General features: G+C 40.0%; 2 protein-coding genes across 2 annotated transcripts; one reads left to right on the top strand and one right to left on the bottom strand.

The window, feature by feature from the left end:
• Nucleotides 1–5095: 5095 nt before the first annotated feature.
• Nucleotides 5096–8960, top strand: psma1 (proteasome 20S subunit alpha 1). Its single transcript, XM_039809824.1, has 10 exons — nt 5096–5219; nt 6167–6211; nt 6328–6429; nt 6697–6800; nt 6908–6996; nt 7134–7204; nt 7332–7461; nt 7690–7769; nt 8093–8197; nt 8658–8960. The coding sequence occupies exons 1-10, from the start codon at nt 5217–5219 to the stop codon at nt 8721–8723; spliced, it is 795 nt and encodes a 264-aa protein (XP_039665758.1). The 5' UTR covers nt 5096–5216; the 3' UTR covers nt 8724–8960.
• Nucleotides 8961–9132: 172 nt separating this feature from the next.
• Nucleotides 9133–16608, bottom strand: ric3b (RIC3 acetylcholine receptor chaperone b). The gene is made up of 6 exons (XM_039809823.1): nt 16357–16608; nt 15378–15598; nt 13683–13761; nt 13384–13477; nt 11962–12092; nt 9133–10545 (listed from the first exon to the last, which is right to left on the bottom strand). Exons 1-6 carry the CDS (start codon nt 16475–16477, stop codon nt 10052–10054), a joined length of 1140 nt encoding a protein of 379 aa, XP_039665757.1. The 5' UTR covers nt 16478–16608; the 3' UTR covers nt 9133–10051.
• Between the last annotated feature and the right edge of the window lie 512 nt (nt 16609–17120).

The following is a 17120-nucleotide window of genomic DNA, read 5'->3' as shown; positions in this document are numbered from 1 at the left end:
ACGTTCTGTTGCATTATGCTTTATAGATCTTTTTTTTTATTAGAATTTTAAACTTTATAACCTTAACCTTTATAGCACTAGTGCAATCGCCAATTAAAACTTCTTTTCAGTGAGCTGTGGTCAGATGCAATAAGAACATTAAAATGATGGATTCTGGTACTCCGGCACTGATGTGGCTGCATTTCCTGGCATTAAAACAATGAAAATGATGGCTAGGAAAATTGTAATCATTGTTAATATAATGACTGGAATCAGCTTCTTCCAGAACGGCATTTCCCTCTTACAGTCAAAAGTATTACTCAATCACTTTTCATAGCAACCTGATTACTGTTAGATGACATTTGAGTCACTAAAAAACAGTATGCATGTACAGTAGTGCTTGCTGGCATCAGGTGGTTTAAAGTGAACCAGTTTCTGTATAAGGCAAGGCAGCTTTATTTGTAGAGGACATTTCAGCAATTCAAAGTGCTTTACATAAAACATTAAAGAACAGTTAAAAACAATTACAAAATTAAAAACATAAAATACAAGAATAATATGTACATTGCAGTATAAGAAATGAACAATTATTTAAAGAAAGGCAACATCAAAAAGAAAGGTCTTCAGCTTTAATTTGAAAGAACTGAGAGTTGCGGCGGACCTGCAATTTTCTTCGAGTTTGTTCCAGATATGTGGAGCATAAAAACTGAATGCTGCTTCCCCCTGTTTAGTTCGGACTCTGGGGACAGCAAGCAGACCTGTCCCAGACGACCTGAGAGGTCTGGGTGGTTCATAGTGTAGCAGCAGATCAGAAATGTATTTTGACCCTAAACCATTTAGTGATTTATAAACCAGCAAAAGTATTTTGAAATCAATTCTTTGAGGCACTGGAAGCCAGTTTAAAGACTTCAGAACTGGAGTGATGTGATCCACTTTCTTGGTCTTAGCGATAAGGTATGTGTGCACTTTAGGTAAAAGCCTGTGTGTGTGTGTGTGTGTGTGTGTGTGTGTGTGTGTGTGTGTGTGTGTGTGTGTGTGTGTGTGTGTGTGTGTGTGTGTGTGTGTGTGTGTGTGTGTGTGTGTGTGTGTGTGTGTGTGTGTGTGTGTGTGTGTGATGCTTATTAGCTGTCTATTCTTAGGCTCAAAGACTGAGAAAAGAGGCTATATCTTTCTACCTGCTGATATTATTAAGTGCCCCACAATGTACTGCATTTTTTTTGTGCCAGAAAAAGCCTCTTCAGCCATTTGCCACTGAAATGCTGCATAAGCGCTTTCGTCAACACCAGGAAACTGACGGCAGCGAACAGAATCTCTGCAAGACTCCCACCTCACCTCTTCTCTCACACGTATGCGCTGGCCTTTGCTATAGGAAATGTTAACGTCAACAACGACACGCAGTATTCATAAAACTTATGAAGGGGAGGGGCTGAGATGGCTTTCCTCCGTTTGCTGTGCGGCTGGTGACCCCTGACCCGCCTTGTTAAAGGAGCTGCGAGCTTAATGCAACTTTAGCAGAGCCGCCACCTTACCAGACTATTAGTCCGGTCATTTTCCAGGCTAAAACACAACGCTGACCGATTTTAAGCAACAAGGGGATGAGAGTTGTTGGATATTTAGGCACTCAGGATGCGAAATAAATTCTAACTTGACTGCAGATATGCACTGCTGATGTGTTGTCATCATTCATAAAAAAGTGTTAGCCTGTAGGCTAGCTCAGTTACAAGCCACAATAAAGAATCTCTGCTGATGCCACGTATTAAAACTGATAGCATTCAAAGAAACATAAAGGAATTCAATCAGAATTAGAGATGAGTTGTGACAGTAGGAGTTCACTCTTTCCCCATGCGATTAACACAAACTGAAAAACATGAATGGGTAGAGGAATAGGAGCCCTCACGCTCTCTTCTACTTCTACTCCCTCTCTTCCCTCCCCCCGCCACCACGTGCGAGCGCAGGGTCCACAGTGTGGCTTGGACCCATCACACAGTGACTCAGGCTGCTCTCCATTTGAAAAATTAAACAGGGGGGCCGTTTGGCAGAGTTAAATGAGGCCCCCAGGAAGAAGGAAAAAAAAACACGCTGAGCTCAGCACAGCTCCTACAATCTCAATCACAAAGGAGGAGGTTGGCGCGCTGATGTAATGGCCGCCGCCGTGCTGCCGCTGCCTTGGCAGAGGAGGAGAGCTCGTCAGCACAGCCCGACTAATTCATCTCCCCCCTCCTCCTCCTGGATCAAGGGTACATCAGATATCACTAACAGAGGGGGAAAAGCTTTAAACCAGACATAGAGATGAGGCTGAGGCTGTAGGTGGGCACTACTCTGACTGCAGAAAGTGACTGAATCCCTTGAGAAATTAAAACATACGTCTATATTCCAATTTGAAAATCAGGATAGCATGTTGACCCCAGAGAATGTACAGCATATGCATTCATGTGTAAGGAGCATGCATTCATGTGTTAGATAGACTCTGGGGCCACGGTTCACTGCATGGTTAACTCTGTGAGCATCTTTCCACCTGTAGAGTTGTTCCATAATTGTATAATATCCAACAACATGGAACCTTTAAAGGACTTTTTTTTTACTATTCCCTTATTAACTGTAATAACTCATCAACTTCACAATTAGGACTCAACAGTGGTGAAAAAAAGCATTCATATCCTTTAAGTAAAGGACCAGTGTGTAGGATTTAGAGGGATCTATTGGCGGAAATGGAATACAATATTCACAATTAAGTTTTTATTTGTGTATAATCACCTGAAACTAAGAATCGTGTTTTCGTTGCTTAGAATAAGCCCTATATGTACATAGGGAGCCGGTCCTCTTCCACGGAGCCCACCATGTTGCTCCGCCATGTTTAGCCCAGACTGACCAAACCAAACACCGGCTCTAGAGAGGGCCTTTCACGTTTTTATGTTACCTGAAGGCCACCGTATGCTTCTACTAAACAACTGGAAAGGGTTATTCAGTTGATCTGCAACCCCATCGCTAGATGTTACAAAATCCTGCACACTGCTCCTTTAAGTAAAAGAAGAAACAGTGCGTGTGTGAGTGCGTGTGGAGTATTATTTGACAGTCTATGTTTATCAGTAGATTCTGAAAATGTATCAGCATACACTAACACAAAGTCCAAGACAAACACTGAATTCCAATCTCTTAAAGTCTCATTTATTATATCAAGCATTTCCTGACTTTTAATGTCTCTATGGTACTCAATAGGTGTCCAATATGGTAGCTTCATTACATGTTATCACTACAATATTCCAGTAAGGTATTTATTAGTTATCTTATCATTAAAAGTTATCTTTTTCCTTTTTTAAGTGATAATATGACTCTTGCTGTTTTTGAAAAAGATACACCTATTATTCAGTTTTTTAAGTCATTTTAGGGACATGTACAAAACACTTTGTTAATAGACTGCGACAAATGCTGGTTGAAATGTGTCAAAAAAAACATGAAGAAACATAAGAAGACGACTCACTTTTAAGGCATTGTACAAATGTATAGGTTAAGTTTTGTATGTGAAGACAGTAAAATGAAGATCCATCTGAACTGTTTCATACCTGAAAAGGCTAAAGAGGAATGCTGTCATTTTAAGAATTAACATTTTATTTCAGTGGGCCAGGACAGTTCAGTTTTTTCCTGAACTTGGTGACAGAAATCAACAACAAAAACTCCTAATAAAAAAGCTGATGACTTTGTCAAACTGTGACGTATCAAACCAAAGTGAAATCAATATTCTATTACAGCTCAATGTATGTAAACCATTTTTTAAGCTTTCATTTTGGTTCAAGACCTCAACACAGTCCTGATCGCTGTCTGTTGAAGAGAGCCAGATCTTGCACTCCAGTTTAAAGGTCATGTGTTACTTCTCCAGTACCTAGCTTTTAGAAAGGCTCAGTGGATGAGAAGTATTGAGTGAAGGGCTCCGTGGCACAGAAATAACATAACTGAATTATTAAAATGGGTGGCATTTACCTTTAAAGAAGCAGATGCGCATTCGTTTTACAACTGCTTTTGACAAAAACAACAAATGTTATCTTAACTACATTATTGCTTGTGTTGTTTATTCATCATCATCATCTGTATATTCAACTATTGAATTATTTAGTTTATTTTTATTAAAAAAAGAGGATAGATCTACACAAATTTAAAATGGAATGACACAATAAAGTTGTACACAACTTACAACTTATTGCTCCATACTTTAATTTGTGCAGCAGTGAGGTAGGCTAACCTCCAACTGGTACATTAGAATGATGACCAAGAAAAAAATAGCCTGTTTCAAGTTGAAATTACAACATAAACTTTAAATTTCAAATGAACTTAAATAAAACTCAGTTAGTGAGTATGGACCTTCATCCGTTCAGTGTAAATTCCATTAGCCTACTTGTATAGAAAAAGGAAACAGTGAAGTCTAGATTTTCATTATCTTACGCTGACTTCTCCATAATTGACATTGGCAAACATGGAAGCACGTCTACAAACAAGCATGAAACAGCCACCGCTGTTGTCTATGGGACAACTTGTTCATTTTTATTCTGGAACTCTTTATGAGTTTCTGCAACAGAAATGTGTGTTCCTTGTCAATGTCCACAACCAAATGATGCAACCAGTGTCTTCTTCTAATTTACTGCTGCCGCCTAGTGTTCATGCACAAACACTGCGCCTCGCGGTCAGTGCAGAAAAGAAAAAAAGAAGTAAGAATGAAATTCGGGGAGAAAAACACTCATATTGAAAACACTACTACACGTTCGCTTCTGTTCCCCCAATTATGAACATAGAGCACTTGTACTGCTAAAAAATAATAAACCTTTTTCCATTTTGTCGTCAGTTTTATACAAATGATAAACCATTAACTGCAAAATCCTATCTTTATTTATAACTAAATAATTGCATACCGTGTAAAATGTAAAATCAATGTTGTGTATGGTATGGTGATCGTATTTACATTTTTTTTTTAATAGCCTAACTGTTAGACTAATTGTGTTGTATAAAGGCTTAGTTGCGTTTTTTGTCTTCTTTATTGATAGATTTAGATTATTATTATTTTTTATTTATAGGATGAAATAATAAAATATCGTGATAGCTGTATTTTTGGTTTGCAGCCAGTCACAACTTTACTCAATCGATCACTGATTTGAAATCGGGGCTCTGCTGTTTTTCCTGACGCGACGTCCAGGGAAATAAATCAAATTCGGGTCATAGCACAGGCGGAGGAGACACTTCTAAAGGCAGAGATGGTAACTATGAATGATATTTGAAATATGTTCATCAATTTAACATTAAATATAATGTCTAAACTGTAAATAAATCACACAGCTTGTTTATGTAATTTACTAAGAAACCTAGAAAAGGGGTTAATTTACGCACACCAAGCTAACGTTAGCTAGCTAGCTAACTTTTGACTGCACTGTGAGTAAGCAAAACAGTAACTGCTAACGTTAGCTGCATTGATGCCGGCTAAGTGACGTGTGTCCAAAGAAACGGTTCACGGCTAATATGTGTCGTATCACATCACATTAAACAATGTCTATACATAACCCGATTAATACATTCAGCGCCCTGATAACATACTTGCGTTGCAGATGTGCTGTTTAGATGGCTAGCATGCTAACGCAACGAAGCTAGCAGACGTTAGCCAGTAGAGGCTGAGTTAGCATCAAAATGAAGTATCATGCCTTTTACTTTCGTTTTCCCTCAGCTCACCGTCCTTTGGCTTCAAACTAATAACTTATTTTGCGAAGTCAACATATAACCCGTAGTCACTGGTCACCGTAGTAATTTAACAAACGTTCGTACTTTGGGCATTTTATCCAGCTAATGTGAGCCAGCTCTCTGCAGGACTAAGTTAAAGTGGTAACATTAACGTCACCCAGCGCTGTTAACAAAACTGGTTATGATCGTATTCGGTTGCATGGTTCTATTTGGTAAATGGCTGCACACAAAGCTGGACTTATCAATTATTCAGTCATGTTTGTAACTTAAAGCCTGAGTCTAGAATAGTCCAGGCTGTAGACAGACACGTCGCATTGTGTAGTCGTTAACTTGGAGTCCGTGAGAAATAGTCTGTAACTGAGGAAAACCCGTGGATAATGCAAGGCAACTATGTAAGCTCCGCTCTTGTGTGTTTATATAATGATTGTTTTAAAGTGTCACTTTCAAATGATGGCTTGTTTTTAATCTTTAGTTCCGCAATCAGTACGACAACGACGTGACAGTATGGAGCCCACAAGTAAGTCGCTGTTTGCTTTAACCTCTGACTTCTCAAAAAAGTAAATGTCCTATGTATCACTGACGTTGCCAAAGCATAATATGTAAATAAAATGATTCATCTTCATGTTGGTCCAGGGCCGTATTCATCAGATCGAGTATGCAATGGAGGCAGTGAAGCAAGGCTCTGCAACTGTAGGACTCAAATCCAAAACTCATGCAGTCCTGGTTGCATTAAAGGTACAGTCATTCAGTGTCTTTTCTGTCACAATTTCGGCTTCCCAAAAACGTGCAACATTGTAGAGTACACTAGAAATGTCTTTCCGTTATTACATTTAATAACAAGTGTTGCCCTTATTTATTTGGAAACGCAGCAAACCATGGAACATTTAATGTATTATAACACATAAAGACACAACAAAGCATGTAGCTGATTATTAATGAAAAGCCAAAGGACAAGTATCAGGTCGTGCGTGATTGTTTGTCATGTTTTTCGTGTCTCTGCAGAGAGCCCAGTCTGAACTAGCTGCCCACCAGAAGAAGATCCTCCATGTCGACAACCACATCGGCATCTCCATTGCTGGACTGACTGCTGATGCCAGACTGCTTTGGTACGTCACAGCTGCCTTTTTTGATGGTTTGAATAGAGCTTTTCAGTCAACCTGTGAATCAATAAATCTCATTAATCGAAATCATACTAACACCCTCTCTTCCACAGTAATTTCATGCGTCAGGAGTGCTTGGACTCAAGATTTGTCTTCGACAGACCCCTCCCCGCGTCACGTCTCGTCTCTCTTATTGGCAGCAGTATCCTCACTACTGTAAAAATGTGTTTTTTATATATCACAATCTCAGTGGCTCTGTTGGCCAGTTTCCCTTGTGTGAATACCCTGTGAAGTAAATAATTGTGAATGGCAACGGTGATCCTTAACTGAACCTTTTAGAAACCCAAATCCCAACACAGAGGTATGGAAGGAGGCCCTATGGTGTTGGACTCCTCATTGCTGGCTATGATGTAAGTTTGCTCACTCAAATATCTATCTCCTACTTTTTTATTTTTTTATTTTTCCCCTGTGAAAGAATTAAGGTTGTACAAATGTTATAACTTAAAATGTAACCATGGCTCTTGTTGCGTCTTCCAGGACATGGGACCTCACATCTTCCAGACCTGCCCGTCAGCCAACTACTTTGACTGCAAAGCCATGTCCATCGGCGCACGCTCTCAGTCTGCACGCACCTACCTGGAGAGATTCATGGAAAAGTTCTCCGACTGTAAGATAACATTTATTTCACTAGCCTTGTTCCCTCATATTTTTGGTCAGCTTTTTATGGATTCATGGATTTTGAAAGTCTTTAAATGTTGACTCATCTGTGTTTTTCACTGATCTCATTTAGCAACTTCATTGTTCAAACATGGATAGTCACAGTGCCAAACAGTGGCTTCCACTTGCTGAGTGACAAGTGGAAATACTTGGAATTTAAACAGTATTTTGTTTTTAGGTAACCTGAACGATCTGGTCCAGCATGGCCTCCGTGCTCTCAGAGAAACCCTCCCCGCCGAGCAGGACCTCACTACCAAGGTACGCCAACTCTCTTCACTCTGATGTTCCAAATCCCAGCACACAATAAATCAATCATCTCTGTCTTCATCTGTGTCCTAAATGAGACATGCACTTGTCCTGCCTGTGAAAAACCCTTTGTGTCTGTCCACCAAAAAAGAGATTTGTAGCAAATGCCAGAGAATTGAACTAGGCTTGTAGGATAAATATGAATCCAAAGCTAAATGGATTGTAAATATTATGACAGGATTCAGTAACTTCAGATTGAACAACCCAATTTGGCATTGAGGATGTTGTGGTCTAGTATACAGGCCATTTCTTAGGTATATTTCTCATTCTTTCAGAATGTTTCCATTGGCATTGTGGGGAAGGACATGGAGTTTGTCATTTATGATGATGATGACGTTGCCCCGTTCCTGGAGGGACTGGAGGAGAGGCCACAGAGAAAGGTACTGTAAAGGGGGCAAGGATTTATCAAGTCCAGTTCCGACTCATGTTTGGTTTAATTTAAGGAACAAATGTTATATTTTAGTTGTTGGTTTTCTTCTGAACGCTAGTCTACATGATTAGTCCAAACAAACTACAGCTCTGTATTTTCTAAACACGGTAGGTTATGTTGCATTTGAGCCACGTTAGACAATCGACACCTAGTAAGATGTAATTCCAGCTGTTTAGTCGTCCCTTTTGATAATTCACCAGTGGTATACTGTTAAAATATATTCAAGGCAAATGTTTTTGTGTGAAAAAGCAAGATTTAAATTTAGCTTAAGGGAATGAAAGTGACATTTAGAGATGCATCTATTAAACAAATCATATTTCTTCTTTTGATCCTTTACATTAAATATTGTTTTCAGCGTTAGGCAGACCCTGATGTTTGTGTGCTAAACCACACTTGTGTTTGTGCGTCAGGTTGCCCAGCCTGCAGATGAGCCCGCCGCTGCAGGAGAGGTAGCTGCTGAGCCAATGGAGCACTGAGGCGGCCCTGTCAGTTTACTTCCTGTTATCCGAGGGGGCGGGTACCAACCCAGACCAACCGGACACCAGGCTAACTGCAACTCACCACAGTAAATCTTAGAGAGGAGAAGTTGTAGTTATGATGTGCTCTCTAAACTGTCAATGCAAAATATTCTGCTAACATCAACCAATTTGATGTTGCTTTTGTATGAGTAAAGTGTACCATTATACAAGTAATAAACTCTTTTTTTGAATTGTGCTGCAGCTCTTTATTACATTAGTTGCCTACTTATTACACACACATTTTTTATATCTAGATGAGCAACATTGCAGGCAACAAACAGTGTGAGTTTCAAGAGTGAGCCGCAGCGTTTTTACAGTATTGATCTCGTTACAATGTAGAGTAAGAATAAAACAAAGCCTTGAGGAGTAACATAGAACATTTTATTGAAGTTATTCTATCACTATTATGTGCCATACCCAGGTGCCGTTCTAAACGGTGAATAAATTCATTTTATAAAAGTAAAAATCTTTAAATAATTTAAAATCTAAGACAACAGGTTAGTACAGTGCATGTTGCTCCTCACACTTTGGGTGATGAATGGAATTCAGGGTCTAAAAATGTGCATCTTGGACTTATTGTGACAGGTGAGAAAAGGCACAATCGCCCCAGTATATTAAAGTGATGCAAGTAATGTCATTAGTGTTTTCCTTTGTTTGCAAATTACTTCTTTCTGATGTTTTTGAAATGTATTCATTCACAGAACAAGTGTGTTTTGAAGTGGCCTGATTCGTGTGTGTGTGTTGGTAATACATTTAGAAAAACCACCTCTAATTCAAGCACTTGTAAATAACGTGAAATCATTCCACGGGAAAAGAGGCTGGATACAAGGATAACACTCCCGTAACAGAATGAAATACTGTTTGTTTACCAGGGTGTCCATCCGTTTGACATCAGATCTTGACCTGAAAACGCCTAATGTTAAATCAAACACTTCATGAATGTATAACAATAATGGTAATACTGGTGTTATTGTATTAGATTTTGAGTGTTTCATAAATGAGGCCCCTGTTTTTTCTTAAGTATTTAAGAAAAAACTTTAAATATTTAAGTGTCAATACTGTTTTAAGACCATAAACTATACTGGTTCCTTTTCTAGCCAGTGGATGAAGCTGATATAAAACTGCCCAGTACACACATGTTCTCACTTATTTACTTCAAGTAAAGATATACGAGGCTGGCGAAAACAACCCGCCTGCTGAGAACAGATTTCAAAGAAGAAGCTGTCCTCAAAAAAAATAAATAAATAAACGCCGAGCCCAGGCGTAAGTTCACGTCGCGTCGGGAGTCAGTGTGAGGCTTTCTTCGCTCTCCTCCTCTTGTTCCTGCGTCTGACGGCGCTGCAGGAAGTCTCCGTCGTCCTGGTCAGGTCCTCCACCTTCTCCTGCTCCATCATGGAGGTCACCTCCAGTGTGAGCTGCAGCTCCTTCAGGACTCCAGCCAGGTCGTCCTCCGGGACGCCCAGATCCATTTGAAACCCTCCCTCCTTGTGTTCGTCCACCCTCTCGTTTACGCTCTCTGGCCCCGCATCCTCTTCACTTGCTGCTGTCAAATCAGATCCTCTCTCTTTGTTCAGACCCTCTACTCCCTGCGCAGCCTCTCCTCCACCTGTAACATCCTCAGAAAGGTTCCCCGGGTGGGCTCCCTCGGCGTGTGTCCTCTCAGCCTCCGTCTCCGTCTCTGTCTCCGTCTGGGGACTGGGGTCTTGCTGACTGTGCTGACAGCAGCAGCGGGAATGTTCCCACTCCTGCTGCTGAGGCTCCTCAGGATCATCTGCAGCAACTTTAGACACATTTAATAAGTCGTTATTTGAAGTGGTGGAATGTAACTAAGTACAATTACTCAAGTACTGTCCTTAAGTACAAATTTGAGGTACTTGTACTTTACTTGTGTCTTCTTTTTTTCATGCCACGTTCTACTTCTACTCCGCTACAGGCTTGCATCATGTGAACACTTTTGTTGTCATTACTTAAAATTCCTCATGGGGGCGACAGAAACTACGCACTATGTGACTAGAACTTGTAATACCAACAGTCTCGGGTTTTGGGTACACCTCAGTTTTCCAGTATTACTTTGCAAGAGAACATTTGTTCTTGGCCCTCTAACTACAAATCACAAAGCACTTTATGATTGTCCCTGAGCAAGACACTTAACCCCTGAGCAAGACACTTAAGCCCTAGTTGCTCCAGAGGCGTGCGACCTCTGACATATATAGCAATTGTAAGTCGCTTTGGATAAAAGCATCAGCTAAATGACATGTAATGTAATGTAATGTAATGTAATGATTTTAGACTGATTTCCTGTCATCCAGGAAGCCACTGGTTTCATTTCATGCAAATACAGAAACAAAGTATACTTGCAAAGAGAGTTTGAAAGAAGCCTAAGAAAGGTAAATCATTACAAAGAGTAGCAAGCTGTTGCTGCTTGTTTGTTGGCTTCCTTTTCTGTATGTCTATCTTGTACGAATGTAAAAATGTAAAGAAAAAAGAAAAAGTAAGTTACGTTATTGCATGGTGGCACAGTTGAGATGTGTTTATCGGTGTTTTAAGCCCCCAAGGTCTCCTAGTGCCTTCCAGGCAGCGCTGCCTGGAAGGCACTAGGATTAGGCTATGGTTATGGTTAGGGTTAAGGTTAGGGTTAGGTGCCTTGAAGTCAACGGTCGCAGCGCTGCCTGGAAGGAGACGTTGGGGGCTTAAAACACAACTGAGCTTGAGATGTCTTCCCTGTTGAAATGTTTAGGGAACATTGGCAATAACTATTTGAGTGTTTGCTGCATTAACAAATCAAACCCACACGACAAAACATAAAGCAAACAGAGAATATGTGAAAACGACAATCTGAATTTGGTCATTACTATTATAGGACAGCACTTGAATGTAACATTCATTTTTGATGTGTTTAAGTGCTAAAAAAAAAAAAAAAAACTGTTCCTGCTCACAACTTCACCAAACAACTGTCCCCAAACAAACCATTACCAGTCCCTTAAAGTTTTGGGAAACACTGGCTGGTTAGCAGGTGGTAAATTATTTTTAGAAATTACACGAGTTTTATGTTAATGGACTCAAACTAAATGTATCGCGTGATCCTCTGAGGTGGTGATATAAAAATATTTATATTTATGTGTACAAATTGTTTGTTTTTGTTCCTGCTTCATTACATGTATAAAATGGCCACTGTGAGCATGCAGCGTTCATGCACCTTCCCAGTCCTCCTGGGTCTTCTTCTCTGGTGCCATGCTGTCCATCAGCTGGCCCTCCTGCATCACCCGGGTGATCTCGGTCAGCTGCTGCAGGAGACTCTCCTCCTGATCCGCCGTCACCCCCTTCACCCTGCAACACAGACCGAAAACCAAACAGACCGTAACCATCTTCCACTCCTAAACTTGAATAATTCATGTTATGAGTGTGTGAAGTCAAGCAGATGTCACTGTTTACCCTATTCTACCTTAAAGCCACACATTTAACCCACATCAAAACATATGATATATAAAGGAATGAGTTAAAGTTGAATGAGGGGTGGGAAACATCACAAGCTTCAGCTTCATCCTGCTCCTTTTTGGACAGTTTTTGAAAATATTAATTGTATTTATAATATTTTTTATATTATTGGTAACACCGTATAGATATTGTTCTTTTTCCTTTGGTGTGTTGCTATGCACTTTTGTATTTTATTTTATAGTTTTGTATATATATATATATATATATATATATATTATTTTTATTTTGTATTTTTTAAATAAAAAAATAAATGAAAAATGAATGAAATGAATTAACCGTACAACTCTTTACTATACTAATATACTGATCAGTTGATGGTGTGCCTAATTTGAGAATTTCTGCCAGGATGTACAAGATGCTTTTTTTAAATTATTTTTTTACATTATTTTTGACCATTTCTGCCTTTATTGGATAGGTAAGCTGAGATATGAAAGGGGAGAGAGAGGGGGGAAGACATGCAAGAAACCGTCACAGGTCGGAATCGAACCCTGGACCTTCTGCGTCGAGGACTAAACCTCCTCTACATATGTATGTATGTATGTATATGCCCGCTCTACCAACTGAGCTAACCGGCCACGATGCTTCATTTTTTAATGTAATATTTTGGAGGTTTGGGCACTGATCAGTTTGAATTTTAAAGAATGATATTTTCACACCACAGCTCAATTTTTGTGAGGGTAATGTTGAAATAGAACAGATTTCAAAGATGCTTTCAAAGGAATTAATACTCTCACATGTCCTTATCACATCCTACCGGAGTAACTATAATACTTATCAATTTAATACCAAGTAATAAATTTGTCAAACTTTTAACTAATACGATTTTTCCCAGTCATTGAGAACAACACATTAAAGTGTGTAATATGAAACCACACCCAGTAATAAGAAATAATCATATACAAAGGAGAGAACACATTGCAGAAAGGAAATGATCTCTGCGTTCATACTTTATGGGAGGGTCACGTTCGTCTTTATCTTTGCTGTGGGAGAGATTATTGCACACATGCAATTAAATTAACAAATAAAACAAATGTGCTCAATCAAACAAGTAATTGCTGTCAGGAGGAAGAGAAGAAGGCGGCGGAGGGGAAAAAAGGGTTCCTCAGTAAAGGCACACACCCACCTGCCAGGACTGTGGTGGGCGTTGGAAACAATATTCTCCATCACCAACTCGGTTTCCCTCAGTTTGTCCTGCAGCTGAGCCAACTCAAAGTCAGCTGGAGGGCGACACAGGGACAAGAGAAACGAAAGGAAAGATGCTTTAAGGAAGAATCAAGGACAATAAGTGCATTCAAACACTGAAGAAACAAGCTTAGTGTCCTCAAAAATTGAAAGTGCAATGCTGTTTTTCTTTAAAGAAATGAGTTGGAAGTAAGCTAAAAGCTAAAAGAATGAGTATGATCAACGTTGAATGATACTCACTGATCTTTCTCTTCTTGTTCTCTGACCGAACCGAAGGAAACCTGCTCTCGGCTGGCTTGTTGTTGCCCTTAGATGTGATCTAACAGGGAGACAATAGACAACAAGGTGAACACACTCTAACACAGTCACCACAACAAATCACACAGTCGGTTTGTATTTAAACCACTTGCACACAGACTGTTGTTTTTCTTTCTGCCAAACAGTATTATTCCTTTGTTAAAGTGCTCATATTATGCTCATTTTCAGGTTCATAATTGTATTTAGAGGTTGTAGCAGAATAGGTTTACATGGTTTAATTTTCAGAAAACACCTTTTTGTCGTACTGCACATTGCTGCAGCTCCTCTTTTCACCCTGTGTGTTGAGCTCTCGGTTTTAGCTACAGAGTGAGACCTCTCACTTCTGTTCCATCTTTGTTGGGAGTCGCACATAACCTGACTCCGCCAGATGGGTTGCTTTGCATTTGCTCGGCATATCCATCTGGCAACTTTCCGTTGGAGAACTTTTGGGAAGGGGCGAAAATCCTGGTTAGCTGATTGGATAAACCATCTGTCTATCACCACCTATGTTGGTGATAGACGGGCCAAATCAACCAATCAGATCAAACTCTTGCCAAAACCAGTCGGGAGAGAAAAGCCTCCAGTGCCGTTTTTTGCTCTTCTTTCAATGAAGGAATACTTTCTAATTCAGATAAAACTTGCGCGATAGCTACGCTCATCTCATCTGTGGAAGCTGCCATGTTGTTTAGACTAACAGTCGCTTCTCGTTGCATCACACCTAAACCCACCTCAAAACCAACGCTGATTGGTCGGTCGTTTGGCGAACGGCTCCAAATTTTCTCTATCTCAAGATGCCAGACTGATCTGCGAGTAGAAAACTGGAGCTCGCGAAATCAGGACGGTCTCACGAGGCTAAGTCGCACATGCGCAGTAGTTAGGTAAGGACTGCTAGCTAGTCAGGAGCAGAGTATGAGGGCGTGCCACGCTAGCAGCTAGGCGAGCATTATAACGTGTGTTACAAAGTGACGCACGTTTGTCTCTGAAGTAAAGGCTGGACTACAATAGAGCTGTTTGGAGCAGTTTGTGAACAGTGTTTTCTGTTGGAGATGGTAAGTCCCTTTGGGGGGGACTTTGGGCTTTTTCACTTTGTAAACCTATAATGTGCACAAAAAGATATATAACACAATAAAGGAAAGGGAAAAATCCAAAAAGCATAATATGAGCACTTTAAGTAAAATGTTTTATTTTTATGGTTTCTTTTTGCTGCAATTAAAAATACTTTCATACTAAAACTTTTACTGGTAGTCAGGGCTGGGTATCTTTTGAAATTTGTCATATATATATATATATATATATATATAGCGTCGATACTGACACCCAAACTGTAGTTGTTATTTTTTTGTTTTGTTATTTTATTATTAAGAAAAAGTCACTTTGGGAAATACACTTTCTTACGGAGAGTTAGTTAAGAAGATCGATACCACTCTGAAACTGTAAATTAATTCTACCACTAGTTTAAATGCGGCATATCTCATTTGTTTAACCCATACAAAAAAACTAAGTGTGACAGACATTTACCAAAATGTCAAATTATTTATTCTACCTCTCCAGGAATATTTATGCACTGTGGAATAAAACTATTTACTCTCTCTATACAGTTCATCATTCAGAAGTTGTGTTGCGTCTCCAGTGTTTCACCTTAAACAGTATGTAGAGGATGTAGAGTAAGATCCCGAAACCGTACACGGGGATGATCTGTCCTGCCAGGTTGGATTTGCCCCCGGTTCCTGCCCCCGTTCCTGCTCCTTTGGCCCTGGCTACGGCCTCGGAGTTGTGGGCTCTGGAGAAGCCGGAGCCTGCGGCCTTCTGGCCTCGACCCTCCGGGACCGCCTGGCTGCGCATCAATGGAGGGAAGCGACCTGAGCATGCAGGAAGAGGAAGACATGTCAGGAAGAGGAGATTCACCTGGAAGTATGTTGGGGAAAACATGACTGATTCACAACATAAATAAATAGAGTACAGCACAATCTGAAATCAACTGAATCTACACTACAGGAACAATAACTGTGTATATGAATTATTATATAGACAAATGATTGTTTTGGGTGTGCAGAGTTGACTGACATAATTTATTTCTGCTTTCAATAGAAAACTAAAAACTGCATATTGATATATCAACATATCTTTTATTTCAATAGTCTCTGTATAATGCGGTCTAATACAACAGGCCTGCAATAAATCTTACTTTTTGTGAATGTTGCATTTTTTCTGCCTCATTTTTAGAAATAAAGGTAGCATGTGTTAGTTTACATATTTCTATACATCAGTTGCCAGTTTATTAGGTACACCCAGGTAAAACTAATGCACCATATTCTCCATGAAGGTCGGATTTATTGCATGACTGCATCAGCTGGGTGTACCTAATAAACTGGCAACTGAGTGTATTTTATTTATCTTGCATTTTTATTAACATGAATATTAAAACAGGGGTATGTGGCGCCCTCTTCAGGGAGGAAAATGTAACTGCAAGAACGATGATACACCGGTGAATAATAAATACACTTTATATCACATCCTTAAAATCGAATACATTCTAATTGATTAAATCCTCCATGTGAAAAGCCACCACCCATTGACCGAGCTAACGATGGAGAGAAACCGTGAAAAGGTGACGCACCCTCCGGCCGCTCAGCAGCATCCTTCTTCCCGCGGGATAACAGCATTTTGGGCAGCAGCAGAGCGACGCACAGCACGAGACACGTCGCGAGGGTCACCTTCTGAAACGTGGACATCGCCATACCGACAGGTGAACGGCGACCTTCCTGTGGGAAAAAGTGATATTATCTAACGGGTTTGCGGTGAGGAAACGGAGAAGATGTTGTCGGTTACACTTCCTTGTTGCCTTGAGGACCGGAAGTACGTTGCAGCTGTAACGACTGTGTTTCACCACTGGGTGGCGCCAAAAGACCGCCTTTACTAGTGCCCTAAAGGGTACTAGTCTTTACTAGTGCCCTATATGCGCCCTTTATCTAGCCTTTACCAGAGCCGTGGAGAGGCGGTGATCTGAAGTCAGACTGCAGAAAGTAAATGTGGAAATAATGAATAGGCCTACTCTTAATATTTTCAATTATTGATGTCTCACGCACATTTCTTCACTCCAATTCATCCACGTTGTCATGAAGATTAAATCCAGCAGTGTTATTTGCGCTTGAACTGAGTGATACTTGTTCCATAAACACCTTGTAAAATCCAACTCAAATTTTAAATAAAAGTTCGTTTTTAATATTTAATCGGCGCTGTCTCACCGTCACAGGAGGAGGAGATGGCCCGCCTCCATGAACTACATGGTAACATCAAATACTCTACCATTAGATAACTGCAGAACAGAGTGTAAATAACTAAATATCTGTCTTTAATACTGTGCATATATCATCAAATATC

This window comes from Perca fluviatilis, chromosome 8 (assembly GCF_010015445.1).
Source record: "Perca fluviatilis chromosome 8, GENO_Pfluv_1.0, whole genome shotgun sequence".
NCBI classification, from domain to species: domain Eukaryota; kingdom Metazoa; phylum Chordata; class Actinopteri; order Perciformes; family Percidae; genus Perca; species Perca fluviatilis.
The sequence above is the reverse complement of the archived record's forward strand: the minus strand, read 5'-3'. Positions and strand labels throughout refer to the sequence as shown.

Bases quoted from the DNA above. Each gene is read 5' to 3' on its own strand.
- psma1 (XM_039809824.1), top strand. The intron at 6,997-7,133 runs GTATCCTCACTA...TGAACCTTTTAG, and splicing joins CGTCTCTCTTATTGGCAGCA to AAACCCAAATCCCAACACAG. The intron at 7,205-7,331 runs GTAAGTTTGCTC...TGCGTCTTCCAG, and splicing joins TCCTCATTGCTGGCTATGAT to GACATGGGACCTCACATCTT.
- ric3b (XM_039809823.1), bottom strand. From the start codon at position 16,477: ATGGCGATGTCCACGTTTCAGAAGGTGACCCTCGCGACGTGTCTCGTG. The intron at 15,599-16,356 runs GTGCGTCACCTT...CTGCATGCTCAG, and splicing joins TGCTGCTGAGCGGCCGGAGG to GTCGCTTCCCTCCATTGATG. The intron at 13,762-15,377 runs GTGAAACACTGG...TCTCCCTGTTAG, and splicing joins TCCTCTACATACTGTTTAAG to ATCACATCTAAGGGCAACAA.